The 19135-nt window shown below is 39.1% G+C and overlaps 1 protein-coding gene and 1 pseudogene across 1 annotated transcript in view; one reads left to right on the top strand and one right to left on the bottom strand.

Moving 5' to 3' along the window:
* The window catches only part of ADAMTSL1 (ADAMTS like 1), a 376366-nt gene that overhangs the window by 256805 nt on the left and 100426 nt on the right, over window positions 1-19135 (bottom strand). The window contains 1 exon segment of the mRNA XM_044920766.1: window positions 41-167. Coding sequence (XP_044776701.1) covers window positions 41-167 — 127 coding nt within the window.
* Window positions 6773-7046, top strand: LOC110573837 (annotated as a pseudogene).

Genomic DNA, 19135 nt, shown 5'->3' with positions numbered 1-19135 from the left:
CCACAAACCCCAAAACTGCCCCATCTCTGTAGTGTCTTACATTTGGTTGCGGAGAGCTGGGATTTATACTGCCCTCGGACCAGCCGGCAGGTGGACCCATCCCCGTTGCAGACTCCACAGTTATCCTCCTTGATGGTGCTTCCCAGCTGGTGATCACAGCCGACAATCTAACAGGAAAGAAAGGTGTGTAATTCAACCAGGTGCCTATTGCAGGGATCCATCGTGAGGCCCATCACCACTCAATGACCCTCCCTTCATTTTTGAGGAAGCATAAAGCATGCTTCCCATAGAGGGGAATGAATTCAGCTGGAATTTCAATCAGGCTAAGGAAGAAACAAAAACAGCATAGACAAAGATGTTTTTAGAGTTCAAATATATAAACAGAGAGAAGGTTGGGGGAGAGAGGGAGAAAGAGAGAGAGAGAGGATGGAGGCAGGCAAAGGAGGAGGTAAGGGAGAGAGGAAGAACCTGACCTATTGATATTATAGAGACTTAATTAAAAAATCATTCCCAGTGTCAATAATTATGATTCACTACAATTACAAAAATACAATCATGAAAGGAAAAATTTCATGGAAAAACCCATGAAAGTGGATTATTTTCATGTTCCATATTGTTCCTTTGATATAAGCTGTGTAGGGTAAGGGTTTGGTATGTTAGGTCCATTGATGTATTCCAAGCAACTAGTATTGTGCTTGGCAAACTGTAAGTGCTCAACAGAAATTTGCTCAATGATAATGGCAGGCGAGAATTCTACCACTGAACCACCAAGGCTGCTGAATGATAATGAAAATGGTTCCTTTTCTAGCTAGCACTTCAACTAAGAAAAGAGAAACAATCACAGAATGAGCTGACAAAAGCAAGATTATTGTATGTATGCATGGTGGGGGAGGATGGATGTTTGGGAGGGCAGCAGAGATAACTAATACTGAGGTCCTCTTAGCCTGCCTATGTCCTACCAGGCCCAATACAGATATCTCATTAATTCTGAGAATGATCATGTAAGATATCTCCATTTTATAGCTGAGGCCATGAATCTGGCCAAGGTCACTTTGCTAATAAGTAGCTGAGTTATAAGCACATCTAACAAAACATTTATGCTTGGTCCAAATCAGGCTTAACAAAATCACAAGCACTTATCACGTATGCGGGCAAACTCATTTGTACTTTTACTCTTTCTTTTTCTTACTTTTAACTTTTTCAAGTTAAAAAAAATTCAAATCCAAACTGTATCAAGTTGTACTTCTATAGTTCTAGTTAGATCTAGTATCAACAGACCTATTCTACTTCCAAATGACTTCCACTATTGTCTTTGATAAAAATAAAATGAGAACTGTAGTGGTATTTGAAGTGAACTGAAGTGGTATTTCCAGAAAGTCCACACCATTCATTCTGTCTTTCAAAAATCCAGTTATTAATATGACCTTTCTTTGAGGCTTGATTTTCCTTTTTGTACTTTTAATAATTGCAAACACGTGTTTAGGCAAAGGTTTGAAAAATATAATTATTTAGCATTGCATTATATATTTGCTGTATTTTTAAATGTGGTAATGTGTATTTTTTTATACAAAGGCATATAGGCATCTTTTAAAATAAATGTCAAAACAGTAATTCCTTCAATGATTGTACATTTTTTGAAATACAAAGATGTCAAGAAAACATAGTGCCCAGGTCTTAAATGGGGAGCAAGTTGGGCTGGTTCTGTCCTTAAGGGTTCATTGTGGTCAAGCTGCAATTCGCCCCAATATGTTCACAGGCTGCAGTGAAGCCAATTTGGAATTCACCCAAGCTTCATCCATGCAAAGCCAACACATGCTGGCTTAAGACTTCATTGATGCGCTTCTATGGAGCTGGAGTAAGATTATTTTTAAAATTTTTATCTGTAGATGAATCCACATAGGAGCTGAGTAATTCCATATTCACTCGTATTCTGAACACAGTGTGAAATGGGCATGCAGAAGTAACTTATTTGCCACCATCACCAAAAAAATCATTTAATCATTTAGCCAACAATGATCAAGATCTGCTATGGGCCAGGCACAGTGCTAGGAGCAAAATCCAAAGGTGAGTTTAAGTACATAAGGGCCTACCCTCATGGGACTTAGAGTCTAGTAGTGGAGGCACATATTATTCAAATCATCACACACAATAAATGTAAAATGGTGATCATGATACAAACTATAAAACACAGATACATGATACTCTGAGAACAGAAAATATGGAGAATTTGATCTGGTTAGTGAGGCCAGAGAAGACTTTCCTGAAGAAGACTCTTTTGAGCTGAGATATGAATGAGGTTCCAGAGTTAACTAGACAAAAGGGAGGTGTTGCTGTGAGTTGTACTACACATTTTAGTCATGTGCAGATACCAGCTACTTAGAAAGTAACCCAAAACCAAAGTTGGCAAAAAACAAAAATGAAAACAAACAATGTCAGAAGACTAAATCATATGATTGCTTTAGTAGGGTCAAATCCTTTGAAAAAAAAAAAAACATGGCAGTCCTAATTTCGGCAGTATTCAAAGAACCATTGACTCAGCTGTTGTTCTCTGGGGTTGGAAAGAGATGACCTTAATCTTACGAGATACTCAGCACTATGGAAGGATGATAGGCAGGGGCATGGAAATTTACACTCACAGGTGTCTCAAATATAACTATGGTTTATTCCTTAAAGAGATTTCAGGTTTCTCAAAGGATTTAACTTTCTCTGGAAAATTCTTAATGGTCTCTGATGTCTCTAATGAAGCCAAATAGGAGATTACCACGAAAAAAATCTCTCTAATCCTAAAGATTTCTTACGGCTCCAAAGCCATTTTACGAAAAGAACAATCCCAACTTCACAGATCCGAAGTAACAATCTATTAGGAATAGAAAGTGACATACTTTAAGGCTAACTTGACCAGACCACCAACTTAGTGCTCTTGATGTAAGTTTATGGATTTCAGGATATGAATCAAGTGAGTTCTAACTGGGCATATGTTTAACTTCAGAATTGAAAAGACAAATATCTCCCTGACACACTTTTTCCCCCTTTGTATCAATTCCTTTTTAAGGTGCCAAAATATTCTAACTCAATTATTTTTAAAACAGGGAATACTTTATCATCAGATTAAATGTTCTTATTTTGGTCCAAGTGGAAAACTGTTTGCAGTTATATCAAGAAAATCATTACTGACATATCTCAGTCTGTCTTGATCTATTGATGTGGAATAATAGATTAATTAAAAATTAGTTCAACTGTTATTTTGAGAGCTATTATTAATAACAAAGAAAAAACAGAAATACAGAAATGGGTTTATTTGGCAGTAATAATGACAGATTGCTCTGTGCTTTGCATATACTACTATTTCTGCCTACAGTGCCCTTCCCCAGTTCTTTACTTAGCAAACTCCTATTCATCCTTCAAATCCCAAATTGTCTCCTCCTCAAACAAGCCTTTTCTAGATTCCAGAGTTAATGGCTTTATTACTCTATGTTTCCTCAGCCATTTGTTCATAACTCCATGTGGCAGAGATTACTGGTTGCCACCCAACATCCATCTTCCCTATTTTTCTCAATAACAGGACTCCAATTTTATTTGAGGTGGCAATATGTCCTATTAAACGAATACATTTTTTCATTGGCTTTGTGACCAACTTGTAATTAGTGAATAAAAGTGGAAGGGTTGTGTGGGACTTCTAGGAAGACTACTTAAAAGAAGCTGACTTAGATGACCCCACCTGCCCTCTACTCTCTTTCCTTTCTGTTGGCTCCAGGTACTATTTTGAAAAATGAGACAATCCTGAGAACGAAAGCCTTGCAGTAAGGAGGGCAGAACAGAAAGAAAGAGCCTGGTTCTTTCACCTCACTTAGACCGATCACATCTTGACTTCTTTTTTTTTTTTTTTTTTTTGTGAGAGAGTAAATCCTTTATGTGCTTAAGCCATTATTACTTTGGGGTTTCTTTTATATACACCCAATTTAAGTAGTTGTATAACTTATAATGAGTTTAATCTATTGATACGTCTGTTCCTATACCAGATCTTGGGCTATTTGAGAGCCCATGTTTCATTAACCTTTGTATTTCTGCTGTTTGGCACAGTGTTTGACATCTGACATGCACAGTGAATGCTGGTGAATCAGTGAAACACACAGCAAACATAATGGTTTGTTAATGAAGTCATTGTAGGTGACAGGTAAGCAGCCTTAGACTGCAGTCATTGATGACACACATGTAGACAAAAATGTGCATATATGTGCATATGTGTGCTTATTTATTTCTGTGTACACAGAGGAACAGACATATAAATGACAACTACAGGTCAAACCCAAACCTCTGTCCTGATGTACGAACAAGAATTACAGTAAAGGGCTAGTATTTTTAAGAAACTATTTCCCAAGTGCACCTATGCTCATTATTAGTGAAATGTCATGGAAGGCAATGTTCAGGTCACTGAGTTCCCAGACCCACCCCATTCTGGACAAAATATTAAAGTGAGATAATGACCACTCATAACTTTGGCAACTACATGGAATTTTTTTGTAAAGGGTGGAAAACTAGCTCAGTATTTTGACCTAATGTATTTTATTTGTATTCTGCTATTAGGTGTCAACTTGATACAGTGGTCTAACCTCCTCTGTATCCACAGTGTTGCATTTTTTTTTAATAGAACTTTTATCTCAGGTGACATAAAAAGTGAAAAGCTCCAAGATGTTTTTGTTGTTTAAACACCATTAGTGGGTCATCAACTTTTGCTTTGCTATCTTGATTGTAGGCTTTTTGCATATATATACATATGTATAAACACAGACATTCAGTCCTTCATCCTATTTTTGAGTAGAACATACAGATTTAACACTGCTGCTTTTTCTTTATTCTCCTTCAGGATTTACTAAAGGGAAGGAGGGGGGATCCCTCCTTATACAAAAACTAGGATGATAATATCCAATTATAATTGACTTACAGACTTCAAGCATGTCATGTGGATTTTAGGCATCAGGGCTATTCTGTGTGCTGATAGGAGTCTCTCCCTTAGTTTAACAGAGCTGATAGCAAGTGAAGGCAGACCACGAGACTGAAATTCTCTAGACACTGAAATACGTATAATAAAATGTCTTCACTAGGAGCCACAGGAAAAAGAAAGATTATCATCTGAATAATTTGGAGAATGTAAATAAACACAACCCATAAGCCGATACCATGTCCCAAACTGATGTGCTTAGATGGGTTCACACTGGCCACATTTCAAATGGTTTCCCATAAGGACCTCAACTTCTAGCATCAAATACTGAGCCAGTGATGTCAAGCTTTTCTTGGTCCAACACCATGAGGTAAGAAACTCTAAATCCCTTTATTCTCAGCAAGGGGAAAGACAAATATGGAAAACCAAACGCTGCAAATCTGATCACAGCTGCTCTTATTTATAATTATTTAATTCAGATAGAACTTTATGGGGAAGAGTGTGCTCTTCTATACATTATAACTCATTTACTATTTATGTTAATAGGGAAGATAATGTATCCTTAACCTTATCTTCAAAAGATTTAGATATTGATTGATTTGTTTATGCTTTACTTTTTGCAAAAATATTTATAGCATATACATATAATACAAGACAATAAAATAAAAACAAGCCCAAATGGGAATATGGGGCAAAGAGGAAAATAAGTAAAAAAGAGGAGTTAAAGCCAGAAAGGGGAGAACTATGCAGAATACATACTGTGAAGTCCTACACATTTGCTAAATGGGGGTTACATATCTAGATATGAACCTCCTAGAAGAGAGGAAAACATGAGCAATTATAAGAATTACAGCATTCACTGGATCTTTTAGAAAATGTATAGGATAATGTGTTCCTTGTAGGAGACACTCAATAAATATTTATGTAATGAATGAATGACAAACTGGCTCAGGAGAATCATAATTACTCAAAGTACTGAAATCCTAGATATACACCTGCTGTGAGTTTTCTGAAAGACAATGCCATGTAACAGTGTCCCAATAACAACTCAGCAAATAAATACAAGACGTTTCAAAGAACTGGCTTTTCAGTAATCTCTGATGAACCCTAATAGTCAGGGAACATTTGGTAAAAGCAAATTTTAGGGAGCCAAAACAAATTATCCAGGTACAGAGCATTGTGATGGTCAGACTTAATCTATGAACAGACTTTATAACACTTAGGGCAAGGTTGGCAAAAATGTGCACATGTGCATCTATTTGTCCTGCCAGGACCCACGACAGACATTACTAATCAACTGGAGCATTCTTTGCCACTGAGATTTTATGTGGTTCCACATCTTCTATGACAGTGTATTCTAGAAGCCAAATTCAATAGACTATGGCTGTCTTTGGAGGAGACTACACCAATTTACTATTCCAGAGTCAGAGAAGTGAGCTGGTTGACCATCTTTTGGATGATTCACCACAAATATCTCTCTTAAAAATAGCATCTTTGAGTAGACGAACCATGAGAGACGATGGACTCTGAAAAACAAACTGAGAGTTCTAGAGGGGAGGGAGGTGGGAGGATGGGTTAGCCTGGTGATGGGTATTGAGGAGGGCACATTCTGCATGGAGCACTGGGTGTTATGCACAAACAATGAATCATGGAACACTACATCTAAAACTAATGATGTAATGTATGGGGATTAACATAAGAATAAAAAAATTAAAAAAAAATAGCATCTTTGAGCAGTGTGAAGAAGAGGTGAGAATGACCCCTGGATTGACAAGAGCCCGCGTGCGGCTGCATCTCCACATCCAGGGCCTATATCCTGCTGCCATGGCCACCATGCCCAAGAGAAAGGCTGAAGGGGATGGATGCTAAAGGAGATCAAGCCAAGGTGAAGGATGAGACACAGAGAAGATCTGCAAGCTTATCTGCTAACCCTGCTCCTCCAAAGCCAGAGCCCAAGCCTAAAAAGGCCCCTGCAGAGAAGGAAGAGAAGGTACCCAAAGGGAAAAGGGGGAAAGCTGATGCTGGCAAGGATGGGAATAACTGCGGAAAATGGAGATGCCAAATGGGACCAGGCACAGAAGGCGAAGGGGCTGGAGATGCCAAGTGAAGTGTGTACATTTTGGATAACTGGGTACTCCTGGTGACTATACAGTTTGAAATATAATTTTTATCATACCTTTTAAATACCTTTCCCTTTTAGTTTTGAGCAACTTCCTCTTGGTTCCCAGGAGGAGGAGGGATTCCTTGATGTTGACACACTTAGTCACCTTGGCACAGATGCCTCTTGGTGTGGAAAAACTAAAATTCTTTTTTTTTTTTTTTTGTCTTCTTCTCCCTCTCTGCCTTTACCATAGCCTTGACCCCCTTAAACCCAGAGACCTATTGGAAACTGACGCCAAGAAATGGTTCCCGGTATGTCAGGCGATCTGGACTTTACAGTGTCTCCATGGAGACAGCATCCCCCAAAGAATTTCTTTTTTAGCTTAATAATTCAGGTTGATAATTCTGCCATTTTAATTTCATTTCAGGGTCAGCTTATGAGAAGTTGTTAAACAGGGGCACCTGGGTGGCTCAGTCATTAAGCGTCTGCCTTCGGCTCAGGTCATGATCCCAGGGTCCTGGGATCGAGCCCCGCATCAGGCTCCCTGCTCGGCGGGAAGCCTGCTTCTCCCTCTCCCACTCCCCCTGCTCGTGTTCCCTCTCTCGCTGTGTCTCTCTCTGTCAAATAAATAAAATCTTAAAAAAAAAAAAAAAGAAGTTGTTAAACAATATGCTACATGTGAAATGTCAACCCTCACTCTAAACTTTCCCTGTTAAGAGCTTCCAATGAAGACTTCATTGGGTTTTATAGTGGCTTTCTGACTTTGGTAGTCCATTGAAGAAGGGAGTGTGAAAATTCTTGTATGCTGTTAATGACTGCCCATGTCCTGCCTGAAATACCATGATTGTTTATGAAAAGTATCTTTAGTAAAGCTGGATACTGTTTGGCTTGGAAAAAAATGAATGTTTTCTTAAGATTTGAATGATTTCAAGTACAAATTATAACACTGAAATTCAAAGAAAATAAACAACATCCCCCAAGGTAACACAGATGGAAACTAACAAAATCAAAACTCCAACTTGAGATTTTGGACTATAGGTTACAGTAGGATGTCTGTGAACCAAGATAAGACACACTAAATAATATTTATTATGGCAATGGTGAATGGTGATAACAAGGTTGATTATTCTTATGAAGATCACAGCTACCAGGGCAGGACTTATGCACGGGGATGAATAGGTAGCTTCATCTGTCCCATGTGACTTGGGAACACACACAGGAAGCAAATGGGAAGGTACAACCCCCTTCAATAGTCGTGCTTAACACCTCTCCAATATGAGAAAACAAAATCCCTGGCCATTCACAAAGGTGCTAATAGTAGTCCATGAGCTATGTTTAGTATTTTCAAAGCCTAATGGAAATATATTTACCTCTATAAAACCATATAAGGTACCCCAAACCCCAACCATCTCATTATACAAATAAGCTGAATCCTGATTTTTATTGCCTTTATTTTTTACTTATACTCAGGTCTTTAAGTCATAAAATGGGGAAACAAATTATTACTTAATACATGCAGTGTTTTGAGTAGATGGAAACTTCCAAAACACAAGGCCCATAGGAAAAAAATAATAAAGAACACCTTTGTGTTACAAAGTTGGGAACCACTGGTTTAGTCCTTTGTTTGTTGTTCAAATACCCTTGGGAGGAGTAACACATGAAGTTGTTGATTATACTTAAATTAAACCGAACCAACTAAGCATAAGGCATTATGCTGGTTCTTATGGTGCTGTAGGGAATACACATAAGTAGTAGGCATGGTCCCAATCTAGGGTGAATGGGTTTAATCAGATAATTTCCTCAAAATAGGTGAGAACAAAAGAGGAGTAAGATCTCTAAGACTGAAGGTCATAGGGATATGGAGGTAGAGAAAGAAGGGAAAGCCACCTAGAGAAGAGAGAGTAAACTAGTGTTTGCTGAACACTTGCTATATATATCTTCTCACTTAATTCTTTTTTTTTAATTGAGATATAATTGATATATAACATTAGTTTCAGGTACAAAATGTAATGATTCAATATTTACATATATTGCAAAATGATCACAATAAATCTAGTTATCATTTAATTCTCCTAATATCCCTGATATTATCCTCATAATATCCCTGGTTAACTATTTTACAAAATAGACAATTTTTTTTTTTTTACAAAAATAAAATGGAGACTCAGAAAGGTTCAACAACTTGTCCAAGATCACATTTTTGTGAATTGGTGTTGCCAGAGTTGAAATCCAAGCTGAGTAGCACTATGTCATCAAGGAGTGATTCCTCTATTCCATGATGTATTGTGTTCCTCTTGGGGGTTAGAAGGGCAATGAAGAGACAGGAAGAATGAGAATGAACATGTTTCTGTCAGCCACAGCTTGTTGCCGAAAGCAACATCAGCCTACAGATCTAAGTACTAAGATCGAGCATCAAGAAAAAAGTGGGATCTTTGCATTCAGTAGGTTTGAAAATATATTTCCAATGGGCATGATTTCTTTTTTTGAGGGAGCAATTGAATTGGTTTAAAAAAATTAGTTGCTTTTTTTTCAACAGCCACACACATGCCACAGGGAAATACTGGTAAATACCCACAGGCTATTAGGCCAAATGGAATGGTGTAGCTCTCCTATGCTCTAAAACACCACAATGTGAAAAAAAATATGTGAAGGTATTAATTCCCTTTCTTCCAGGCAAAGAGTTTCCAAAGGGATCATCCCAATACATGGTAGTTTCTCCTCTGGGTTTACCAATCACTGATAGGACGACCCAATTTCCTCTTGGATTCACCAGTCCTTACAATGGCCCACAAGCTCCTTTATCACCTGAGTTACCTCTGTGACTTCCTCTCCCTCTGGCTAACTCTCCTTGCGGTTCTGCAAACATAGCAAGCACTTTCTTGTCTTAGGGCAGCACTGGTTATTGCCTCTGACTGGAACATTCTTCTGTAGACACCTCTCAAGCCTCCTTTAAGCCTTTGCTGGAAACGTTCATCTTTTCAAGAAGCCCTAGTTTGACCAGACCATTTAAAGTGGCATCCCAGGGGCGCCTGGGTGGCTCAGTCGTTAAACGTCTGCCTTCAGCTCAGGTCATGATCCCAGGGTCCTGGGATCGAGCCCCGCATCGGGCTCCCTGCTCGGCGGGAAACCTGCTTCTCCCTCTCCCACTCCCCCTGCTTGTGTTCCCTCTCTTGCTGCGTCTCTCTGTGTCAAATAAATTTAAAAAAAAAAAAGTGGCATCCCAGACCCAAGTTCTATGCTATTCTATTTTTTTTTTAATTCTATGGCACTTTTTTTATAATTTATTATTAAGCTTATTGTTTATTTTCTATTTCCTACTAGAATATAACACCACAAGTTCCTAGTGTCCAACAATATAACAAACAACTAATAAAAATTTGTTGAATGAATGAATGAATGAATGAATGAATTCTGTATATACACAAGGCCATAGGGAAGAGGGATATATTATGGTTTCAAAAAATTTTCCTCCTTATCCCACCCTAGAACATAACAACAGCTTCTACCACTTAAACTCTCTGCTACTAGTTCCAAAGACCAAAAAAGAGCTCTCCGTTTAAAAAAAAAAAAAAAATCTCTATGGCTACATCATTTTATAGCACTATAATCTCCACTTTAATTTCTACTTGTCACTTTGCCTGCTATGTCTCTAGTCCTTTATCCACTACTTCAAAATTGCCTTGGGGTATAAATGTTTATTATTTTCGAATGAGTCTCCCTCTTACCTCTTTTCCACTAGGCACAGTGCTCTAGGCTCCACATCCTAGCTGTGACACCAACTATGACCTGGAAGCTCACTTCGTACTTGATCTCCTGAGCACCTGATTTTTTTTGGCTCTTCCTAAGACACTCTACCTTGGACAGTCCGAGGCCTGACTCTTCCTATTACTCATAGTGAGCTCTAGCCCTTTGGCTGGTCATTTGGCTGGATCAGAACCATAGGCCTTCTCCACCTCCAACCTACTCATCCTCACCCTCATCAAAGAGTAGGGAGTTCAACCACCTCTGTGGTTAAAATCTAAAGGAGGACCCATTGCAATGAAATGTAACCAAGTGCTGTTTTTTAAGGGTCCTATTTCTATTTTTTTTACTATTTGAGCTAGAGGTATTCTCCTGTGCTCCTTATTAGCTTGCTTATCCTGCAGTTCTAGAGATATTGGGCAATTGCCACTGGTTCTGTGGTGTTTATCTCTTCACATTATTAATAGAAGAAAAAGGTATGTCCACGTTAGGGGTTCGAGACAGCTAATAGAAAGAGCGGTGCATTTATTAGATTGCAAATATTTTTAAGAGTTTTCCAGCACTGCCTTTCTTGAGATCAAGAATTTAATCTACTCAATGGCTGGATAAACACACCCTGAAAGGGAAAAAGAGAATGGCTAAATCTTATTTCCAACATTTATTAAATTTCTTAGGTGCTCCCGATCTCATTTGTTTTGCTCCTTTCTTATTTATTTCAGGGTCTGGGCCAAATGCTTGTGTAAATTTATTCCTAAAAACATCTGGACTTTTTTTTCTTTGCATACCATTTTTAGTTAAATTTATTTGTCTAGTAGTCTTCAGCAGAAATTCTAAGAATTATCCTAGTATAGACATTTGCATGTACAGATACTAGAATTCATTCTCGGCACATGGTCAGTGGACTTTTCTTTAACAGGCTGTCTTCTTCCCTCCCCTGCTTCCAAAATTAGGGTGTCTGGAGAATGTGAAACAAAATTATACAAAGGCATGACCTCCGGCCTTGCTTCTGTCTCTTAGACTGTGAAGTACCCAAGAGGGAAAGTGTTGAATTTGGCCTCACTTCACATGGCATTAACTGTAATTCTTTGTGAATTGTGGTGACATCATGGTATATTTGACATCACTGCTCAGACTCCCTTCTGCTGCTGGGCATACAATACATAGTTTTTGTTCAAACACAAGAGTCCTTTGTCGAGAAGAAAAGATAGCAGCTGGTCTTCTGCCCTGGTACAAATGTGGATCTTACTGGAATGTGTCTGTGAGGTAGGTCACCACAAAGTAACCATTCTGCTAGATGGTTAGAATTCACTCATACACATCTCTGGGAAATTCTGTGAAATTTTACGTCTAAAGTGTTCAAAATTTCAGATGTGGCCATAATTCAACAAAATTCTGCATACAATAAAGCTCTCATTTACATGTTTGGATATGTTATCTGAAGTCAATATTCCCAAAGCAGTAGTATGCTGTTTGTATGTGTGTGTTAAGAATAGAGGTGAAGAGAAGGGAAAGGTAAAGAGAGACTTATTTTTCTCCCCAAATATTTTCTTTTTTTTTTTTTTTTAAAGATTTTATTTATTTATTCGACAGAGTGAGAGAGTACAAGCAGGGGGGGGTAGTAGAGGGAGAGGGAGAAGCAGGCCTCCCGCTGAGCAGGGAGCCTGATGCGGGGCTCGAGCCCAGGACCCTGAGATCATGACCTGAGCCAAAGGCAGACACTTAACCACCTGAGCCACCCAGGTGCCCCTCCCCAAATATTTTCTCTTCCATTGTAACTTTCCAAGCATCTCAGATCCCCAGCCAGAAGGGCCTCCACCATTCCTTGGTTCTCAAATCAATTCCTGGTTACTTCCCAAAATATATTACATTATACTAATTTGAAGCTTCTGGATGGTGCTATTAGTATTCTGATTCAAAGTCAGTCAAAAATGTCCTCAATTGATATATTTATTTCCTTTCCTTTTCCTGGGTTCTTCATTGCCATTTCTGTCCTAGAGGAAAGCCTGATAAAATTGATCAAAACAGAGTTTATATAAAAACATCATCTGTTAACTACCTCTAAACTTCTGTCCCATATGACTGTAATACTTGTACAAGGCAGAAAATTTTCAGATCAGCTTGAGAAACTAAAGGTTGTGAATCTAAGCTTATTCCCAGAGGAACAAGTCATACCACAAAGTATTTGGATGGGATAATAAACTTCTTTTACTGAAGGAAAAAAAAAATGAATGTTTTACTCTCAATGGAACAAGAGAGCTATGACATGATGCTCAGTTCTGCCACGAAGCTTACAGTTGTTTTCTCCTCTAGAAATTTTACACTGGAGACCAACAGGACCGTAGTGCCTCATCTCAGCCTTTTATCTCTGGCCATTTCTTACCCTGGAACGTCCTTACTTCTTCTACATGTTGTGTAGCCCTAAGCCATGAGAGAGGCAGCATGATATCACAGGGGGAATGAACGACTCAACCTGGATGTGATGATTTATTACTTTTGCTTGAGTATATTGCACACCTTCAGTAGGATATTCAGTTCTCTCATGACTTATAAGAGAATAATCAGATCTACTTTATATACTTGTAAAGATTTCACATGATGGCTCACATAGAAAGATCTACTACAGGGCCTACCACGTCACTACCCTGGAATTTCTGGGACAGTTCTATTCTCAAATCTTCTATTTTATAGTCCCCGTAGTTATTGGGCCACGTGTGCTGATTTCCTTTGGGGGCATGTGGTCATTGTGCAAACGGGAGGTATTTGCTCCTATATGTGAAAATGTGTCCAGAGTTGGAAAGGGTGACTTTGTGATCTGAGCATGTGTAGCCTGGTTGTCCCACAGCTCTCTCTAGGTACAGAGTCAAGTTTGTAAAAGCTCTGGTCCATTTTAGTTCCTCTGGATTTGACAACAACAAATATAAAGTAAGATCACGACCCCAATCCTGCGGAAGAAATAGACTCTCCTTTAGAAGGCAGACCAGATGGAGCTTCACTGAATTTTATTTATTTCTTTTTTAACTTCCCTCTACCTTGTGAAAGTAGTCAATGAAATAGCAGTGAGCTTGGGGAATGAGAACTGGGACTTCTTAAGGATTCTGTTAGAAATGTAAAAAGCCCCTCTGGAATTGTTATGGAGTAGCAAGTCGTGTCCTCTGCAGCCCACTCAAATGAGAGGAGAATGCTTAGGATTCTTAAAATATCCTTCCTTAGCTCTCCACTTCTAGACCACTAACTGGTTAATTCAGGGCCACTTTCAAATATGGATAAGGGAGGTACAATCACTAAATGTATTTGTCAACACAAAAGAGATTTCTCAAGTTCAGTCTTCTAAAACCTGAAGTCTGGGGAAAAATGTATTTTCAGGGGGTAGAGAGTTTGGGGTCCTGTTTGCTCCATGGGAGTCTGCACCCATATGAATGTGTTAATATGACAGCTGAAAGTAATGAAAGAAAGTGAGTACTCAGCAAATTCAATTGGTATAAGAAATATTCAAAATCTACTTTTAATGGGGAACAAACCTTGAATATGAATGTGCAAGCCAAAACAAATCAGTTAACTTTTTTTTTTAAAGGAAAAGTAGCCTGCTTGAAACTGGGAATTTAAAGTGTTTCTTAATCAGAATTAGCAATAAACCAATAAAATAGCAGTCATAAAGTCCTAAGAGAAGCACGGACTTGCTGATTTTTAACGGGCCCCAGATTTCCTGAGTCTAATGGAAGGTTAGCTGCTGGATGTGGTGACTGGATTGGGTGGGAAGAAGACTGATGGTTAAGTGCTTGGCTACCCTTTCAAACTCTATCAAGGCTTGTGAGTCCATGATAACCAGTTGTACTTTGCTGAGTCATTACAGTACTGACTGTGGCAAAAACAAACTGCCCCTTCTTTCATTTTAGACAAAAACAAATTCACTCAAAGGCTCCGAGATAAAAAGAAATGACTGCATACATTTTTCCCATTGAGAAAGATTAAGAAAATTCCACTAGCCACCCACTGGCATTCACAAAAATGAACTCTTATTCTTTCCTATAATAGTCTTAGTTTAAAATCAGCTGAAACTATAAATTTCAAATCTGACAGAATTCAACACTCAGCATACGTCTAATTCAAGAAACTTAAATTCACATTTAAATTTAGAAATCTTTTAAAATCCAAGTTTCTGTGAAAGTTATAATTGGTTTTTAGTCAGTTTTCTAAAATTGCCTGAAAAAAAGAGCATAGAAAGCTTACCTATGTGCTATCTTCTAACTTCTGTAAAGATACCCAATTACCTGTTCAGTGCCCTCACCTTATTACTGCCTGGTCCCCCGTGGGTAAAGAAGAACAGAACTTTTCATGGCTCATGCAACAATCATAATTTGGCTATACTAAACCAAGTAACATTTCTTCTGCATGTATTATGTATAAGTCATATAAATTTTGGACAATTGGTTTATATTTTTAAAATATGCAGTGTGTCCTTATCAATACATCCATGTGAATCTAAAATGGAAAAGTCCCCAAATTCTGCAAGGCTGGATCTACCAAATACCACATTTGCTAGAAAAACATGATTTAACCACTGATTTTAAGGTTTTCAAGTGCTGTCATGTCAAATGGATTCTTTGCATGGTTTTGACCTCATGCCATTTTCTACATTAAAATTCCACTTTTATTAAACTATTTTTCTGTAGGTGCAGGCATATAGCAAGGAATCACTAAGATATTTATCAAAGAGTAGATGAACACATTTGTTAGTATCAGCATGATAATTTTTATGAGCATGGTGCTGCCGAGAACATGCGGGCATTGAGTTCTCAGGTGATTTGTAACCTCGATTTTTTAAATTCCTTCTAATGAAGGTGTCAAGACCAAGGACACATGGATTTCCTTTGTTGCTTGCCTCATCAAGGTGCGGTCTTCCCAGCTGAGGTCCGTGAAGCCTCCTGTTTTTGTGGCTAGTGAATGGCAGTTGCATGGGAGTGGACAGGAAGGTAGAAAATACATCCTGTCAGCCACAATTACTCTTGAAGAGTGGGAAATTATACTAAGAAATTGTAGACTGTGCCAAAGGACACTTCTCACTTAAATCTGATGTCAAGAGGAGACAACAACAAATAACCAGCGAAGGGGGAAAGAATCACGATTCTCGGGAAGTGCCTACTGTGGGCCAGGTAGTGTCAGGTGTTTTGCTGAGTTCATGAAACCTCACACGAACTAACTGCACAGATGACAAGCCTGGGCAACTTCTTTCATCCTTCCCTTCCTTTTCCTGTCTAGAAAATGGCAGACTTGGTGTTCCAACCTCTTTCCGAAACATCATTCCTCTTACACTGGGTCACCTGATCCACCAGAGGACTTTTAAGTCAACAGTGTGTATATTCAGAGTGCAGGGAAGCACCACACATCTGTAGCAGCTGCTTCTACGAGGGCACACTGTTTTAAGACACAGTTGTTCAGTGAAAGTTTGCACCACTCTGCTTCAAAACCTAGCCTACCACGCATCAATGTTCACTGTTTGTTTCTTAGCCCCAGCTTAGGGTATTCAAGAGGGGAAGATGCTTCTGAAGGGCAGCCTCTAGGGAGACAAAAACCTCCAAAAAAGATTCCAAGATTTTTTCCACTAGTATGAAAATAAACCCCCTGCAAATTTATTTTCAATGCTTGCCTATAGCTTGGCTTTGGCACTAAGTCGGCTATTACCTTAAACAGAGGGAAAAACATCTCCAGTAGCAGTTGGCAAGACAAAGGGGAAGGGAGGAGGGAGGAGGGAGGTGGGAGAGAACGGAAAGAAACTGAACTCAGCCCAAACACAGCTCACATCTGGGCGGCCTAACCCAGCAGAGACCTCCCAAGCCCTGCCAGTGGCCAGTGAGCATGACCTCCACGTGAACTTTGCAATTGGACCACGCAGTGTCAGGAAGAAGAAAACCTGGGATGACACACTGCCAATTCTGTAGCACCCTGGCTTGAACACCCAGTTCACACAAATGGTACCTGCCTCTGCTTCCCCCACTGGGCCCGGGGTCAGAGGCCAACGCGAGGCAAGAAGGATTCGTTCTCATCAAAGCACCTTTACACACAGCCCTGACCCTCTCTGTTAAAGGCAAAATAAAAACATTTGGAAAGCATGTGAACAGAGTGTTTTCATATTAGTTTTTATTGGAGAACCTCACAGAATTCCAAAAAGTGGGAGCATTGGCAGCTTTAGCTCCAGAAATGTTCAAGATTCCTGTCACGGGGAACCGCAAGGACAAAATGAGGACCATGGGAAGCGTTAGTTAGGTGGGAAGTTGGCATCCTGCTTGTGCTTCTGAAGGAGCAGTTCTGTTTCTGGGCCTGAACCAAAAGCTGTCTACCCTATTTCTGTAAGAATTTCCTAAAGTGAGGGCAGAATAGAATCATGCATTGCTTTAAAGTGTATATACAGTCAAGGTTACATTCCGGGACCAAGTGCTTACCTGATAGTTCCACGAGTCCCACTTCTTTTGCAATGGGATTAGAACTTTCTTTTAGACATCACTGCTTTCTCAACTACAGTGCTAGCCATTGGGTCTCATTAGATCTTAAGAAAAAGGCTCCATTTTTAAGTGGTCATTTAAACTGCAGACGTGGATTCAGCCTGCCAAATGTGTACATGCTATCATAAATCAACACCCGCATACATAGCAGGCTGCAGCTCTCTGAAGTACCTCATTGGTATGCAAAGAGGCACAGCTATATTTTTCTTTCTTTCCTGCAGACAGCATCTCACTATTTTCATGGTTATTCTCAGAGCTTGTAAGCAGCAGAGGGAGAAAAGGTAGGGAAGAATACAGGCTCCAGGAATTCCATGCCCAGACTTTTGTAAATTGCCTCTGAGAAGCTGAAGAAATTTCAGGGCCATGATCTCCATCACAATGAGCAAGTCCTTTACTCAGCACCCTTTATGGGTATTGTCCTAGCTGTTGGAGGGTAAACAGCTGAAAAGTCACAGCTATGCTTTAGAAAGCTTTATAAGCTAGAAGTATGGGTAAACGAGGAGTAGGCAGAGCTGGTGAGAATGAACAATGGTACAGCTGCTGTGGAAAGCAGTATGGATATTCCCCAATAAATGGAATATAGAATTACCACGTGATCCAGCACTTCCAGGTCTGGATATACATCTAAAAGACCTGAAAGCTAGGACTTGAACAGATATTTGTAGGTCCATGTTTGTAGCACCATCATTCCCATCCAAGTGCCCATCAGCAGATGAATGGATAAACAAAATGTGGTATATACTGTTAAATTAATTAAACAAGGAGGCCATTAGACTGAGGTGGCTCTAAATCCATGGCAGCCTACATAAGCAAACCCAAATCTAAGCCTATACATGCCTCAAGGTTACAAAATCAACACAGTAAGGATAATCAATCACTAACAGGCAACTAGGCTTTAAGTTTTAGCCAATCAAATAATTTCCTTTCTTTGTTTCTGCACTTTCTTTAAATAAGTCTCTCCCCTGGCTCCTGTGGGTGAGTGTTCCCATTCATGTCCAATGTGATGCTGTCTGATTCTAACTGATCAATGCCCAAATAAACTCAATATTTTTAAATGCCTCAGTTTATCTTTTTAAACAGTTCATACCACGGGATATTATTCTAGCTATAAAAAGGAAGGAAAATCTGATACATGATATAACAGGGATGAACCCTGAAGATTTTCTGTAAGTGAAATAAAAGACCAATATTACAAATATTATATAATTCCTGTTATATGAGGTACCCAGAGTAGTCAAATTCATAGAGACAGAAAGTGGAAAGATAGTTACCAGGGGCTGAGAGGGGGGATGGGGAGTAACTGTTTAATGGGTATAGAGTTTCAGTTGGAGAACATAAAAGCATTGGGGGGATGGATGGTGGCAACCACTATAGAGCAACGTGTATGTACTTAATACCAGTGAACTTGAACTGTAAACCTAAGAATGGTTAAAGCACTAAATTTCATAATATGTATATTTTACCACAGACACACACACACACACACACACAGGAGGTAGAAAAGCGACAGGCACAAATAATTAATACAGAGATGGAACTGGGTGAAGAAATACATGCACCTAAGTAAATAGGTGCTATGATGTTTGCTTGTAGTTGCTGAGAACACAACTCTGTAGTGATGTCATTACTGTAATACCAGCTGGTCCTGTTGGCCTTCTTCTATGTAGACATGGACAAAACCCAAGTGTTTGCACTCTCCGTTCTTCCATCGAGCAAATTTTATATGGACCCTACCATACCACACCGTTCACTATAGAACAGTATAGGATAGTATAATATAGTGTAGTATAGTATAGCATAGTGTAGCAGAGTAGTATAGTATAGTATAGTACAGTGTAGTGTAGTATAGTATAGCAT

This window comes from Neomonachus schauinslandi, chromosome 13 (genome assembly GCF_002201575.2).
Source record: "Neomonachus schauinslandi chromosome 13, ASM220157v2, whole genome shotgun sequence".
Classification (NCBI taxonomy): Eukaryota; Metazoa; Chordata; class Mammalia; order Carnivora; family Phocidae; genus Neomonachus; species Neomonachus schauinslandi.
The sequence above is the reverse complement of the archived record's forward strand: the minus strand, read 5'-3'. Positions and strand labels throughout refer to the sequence as shown.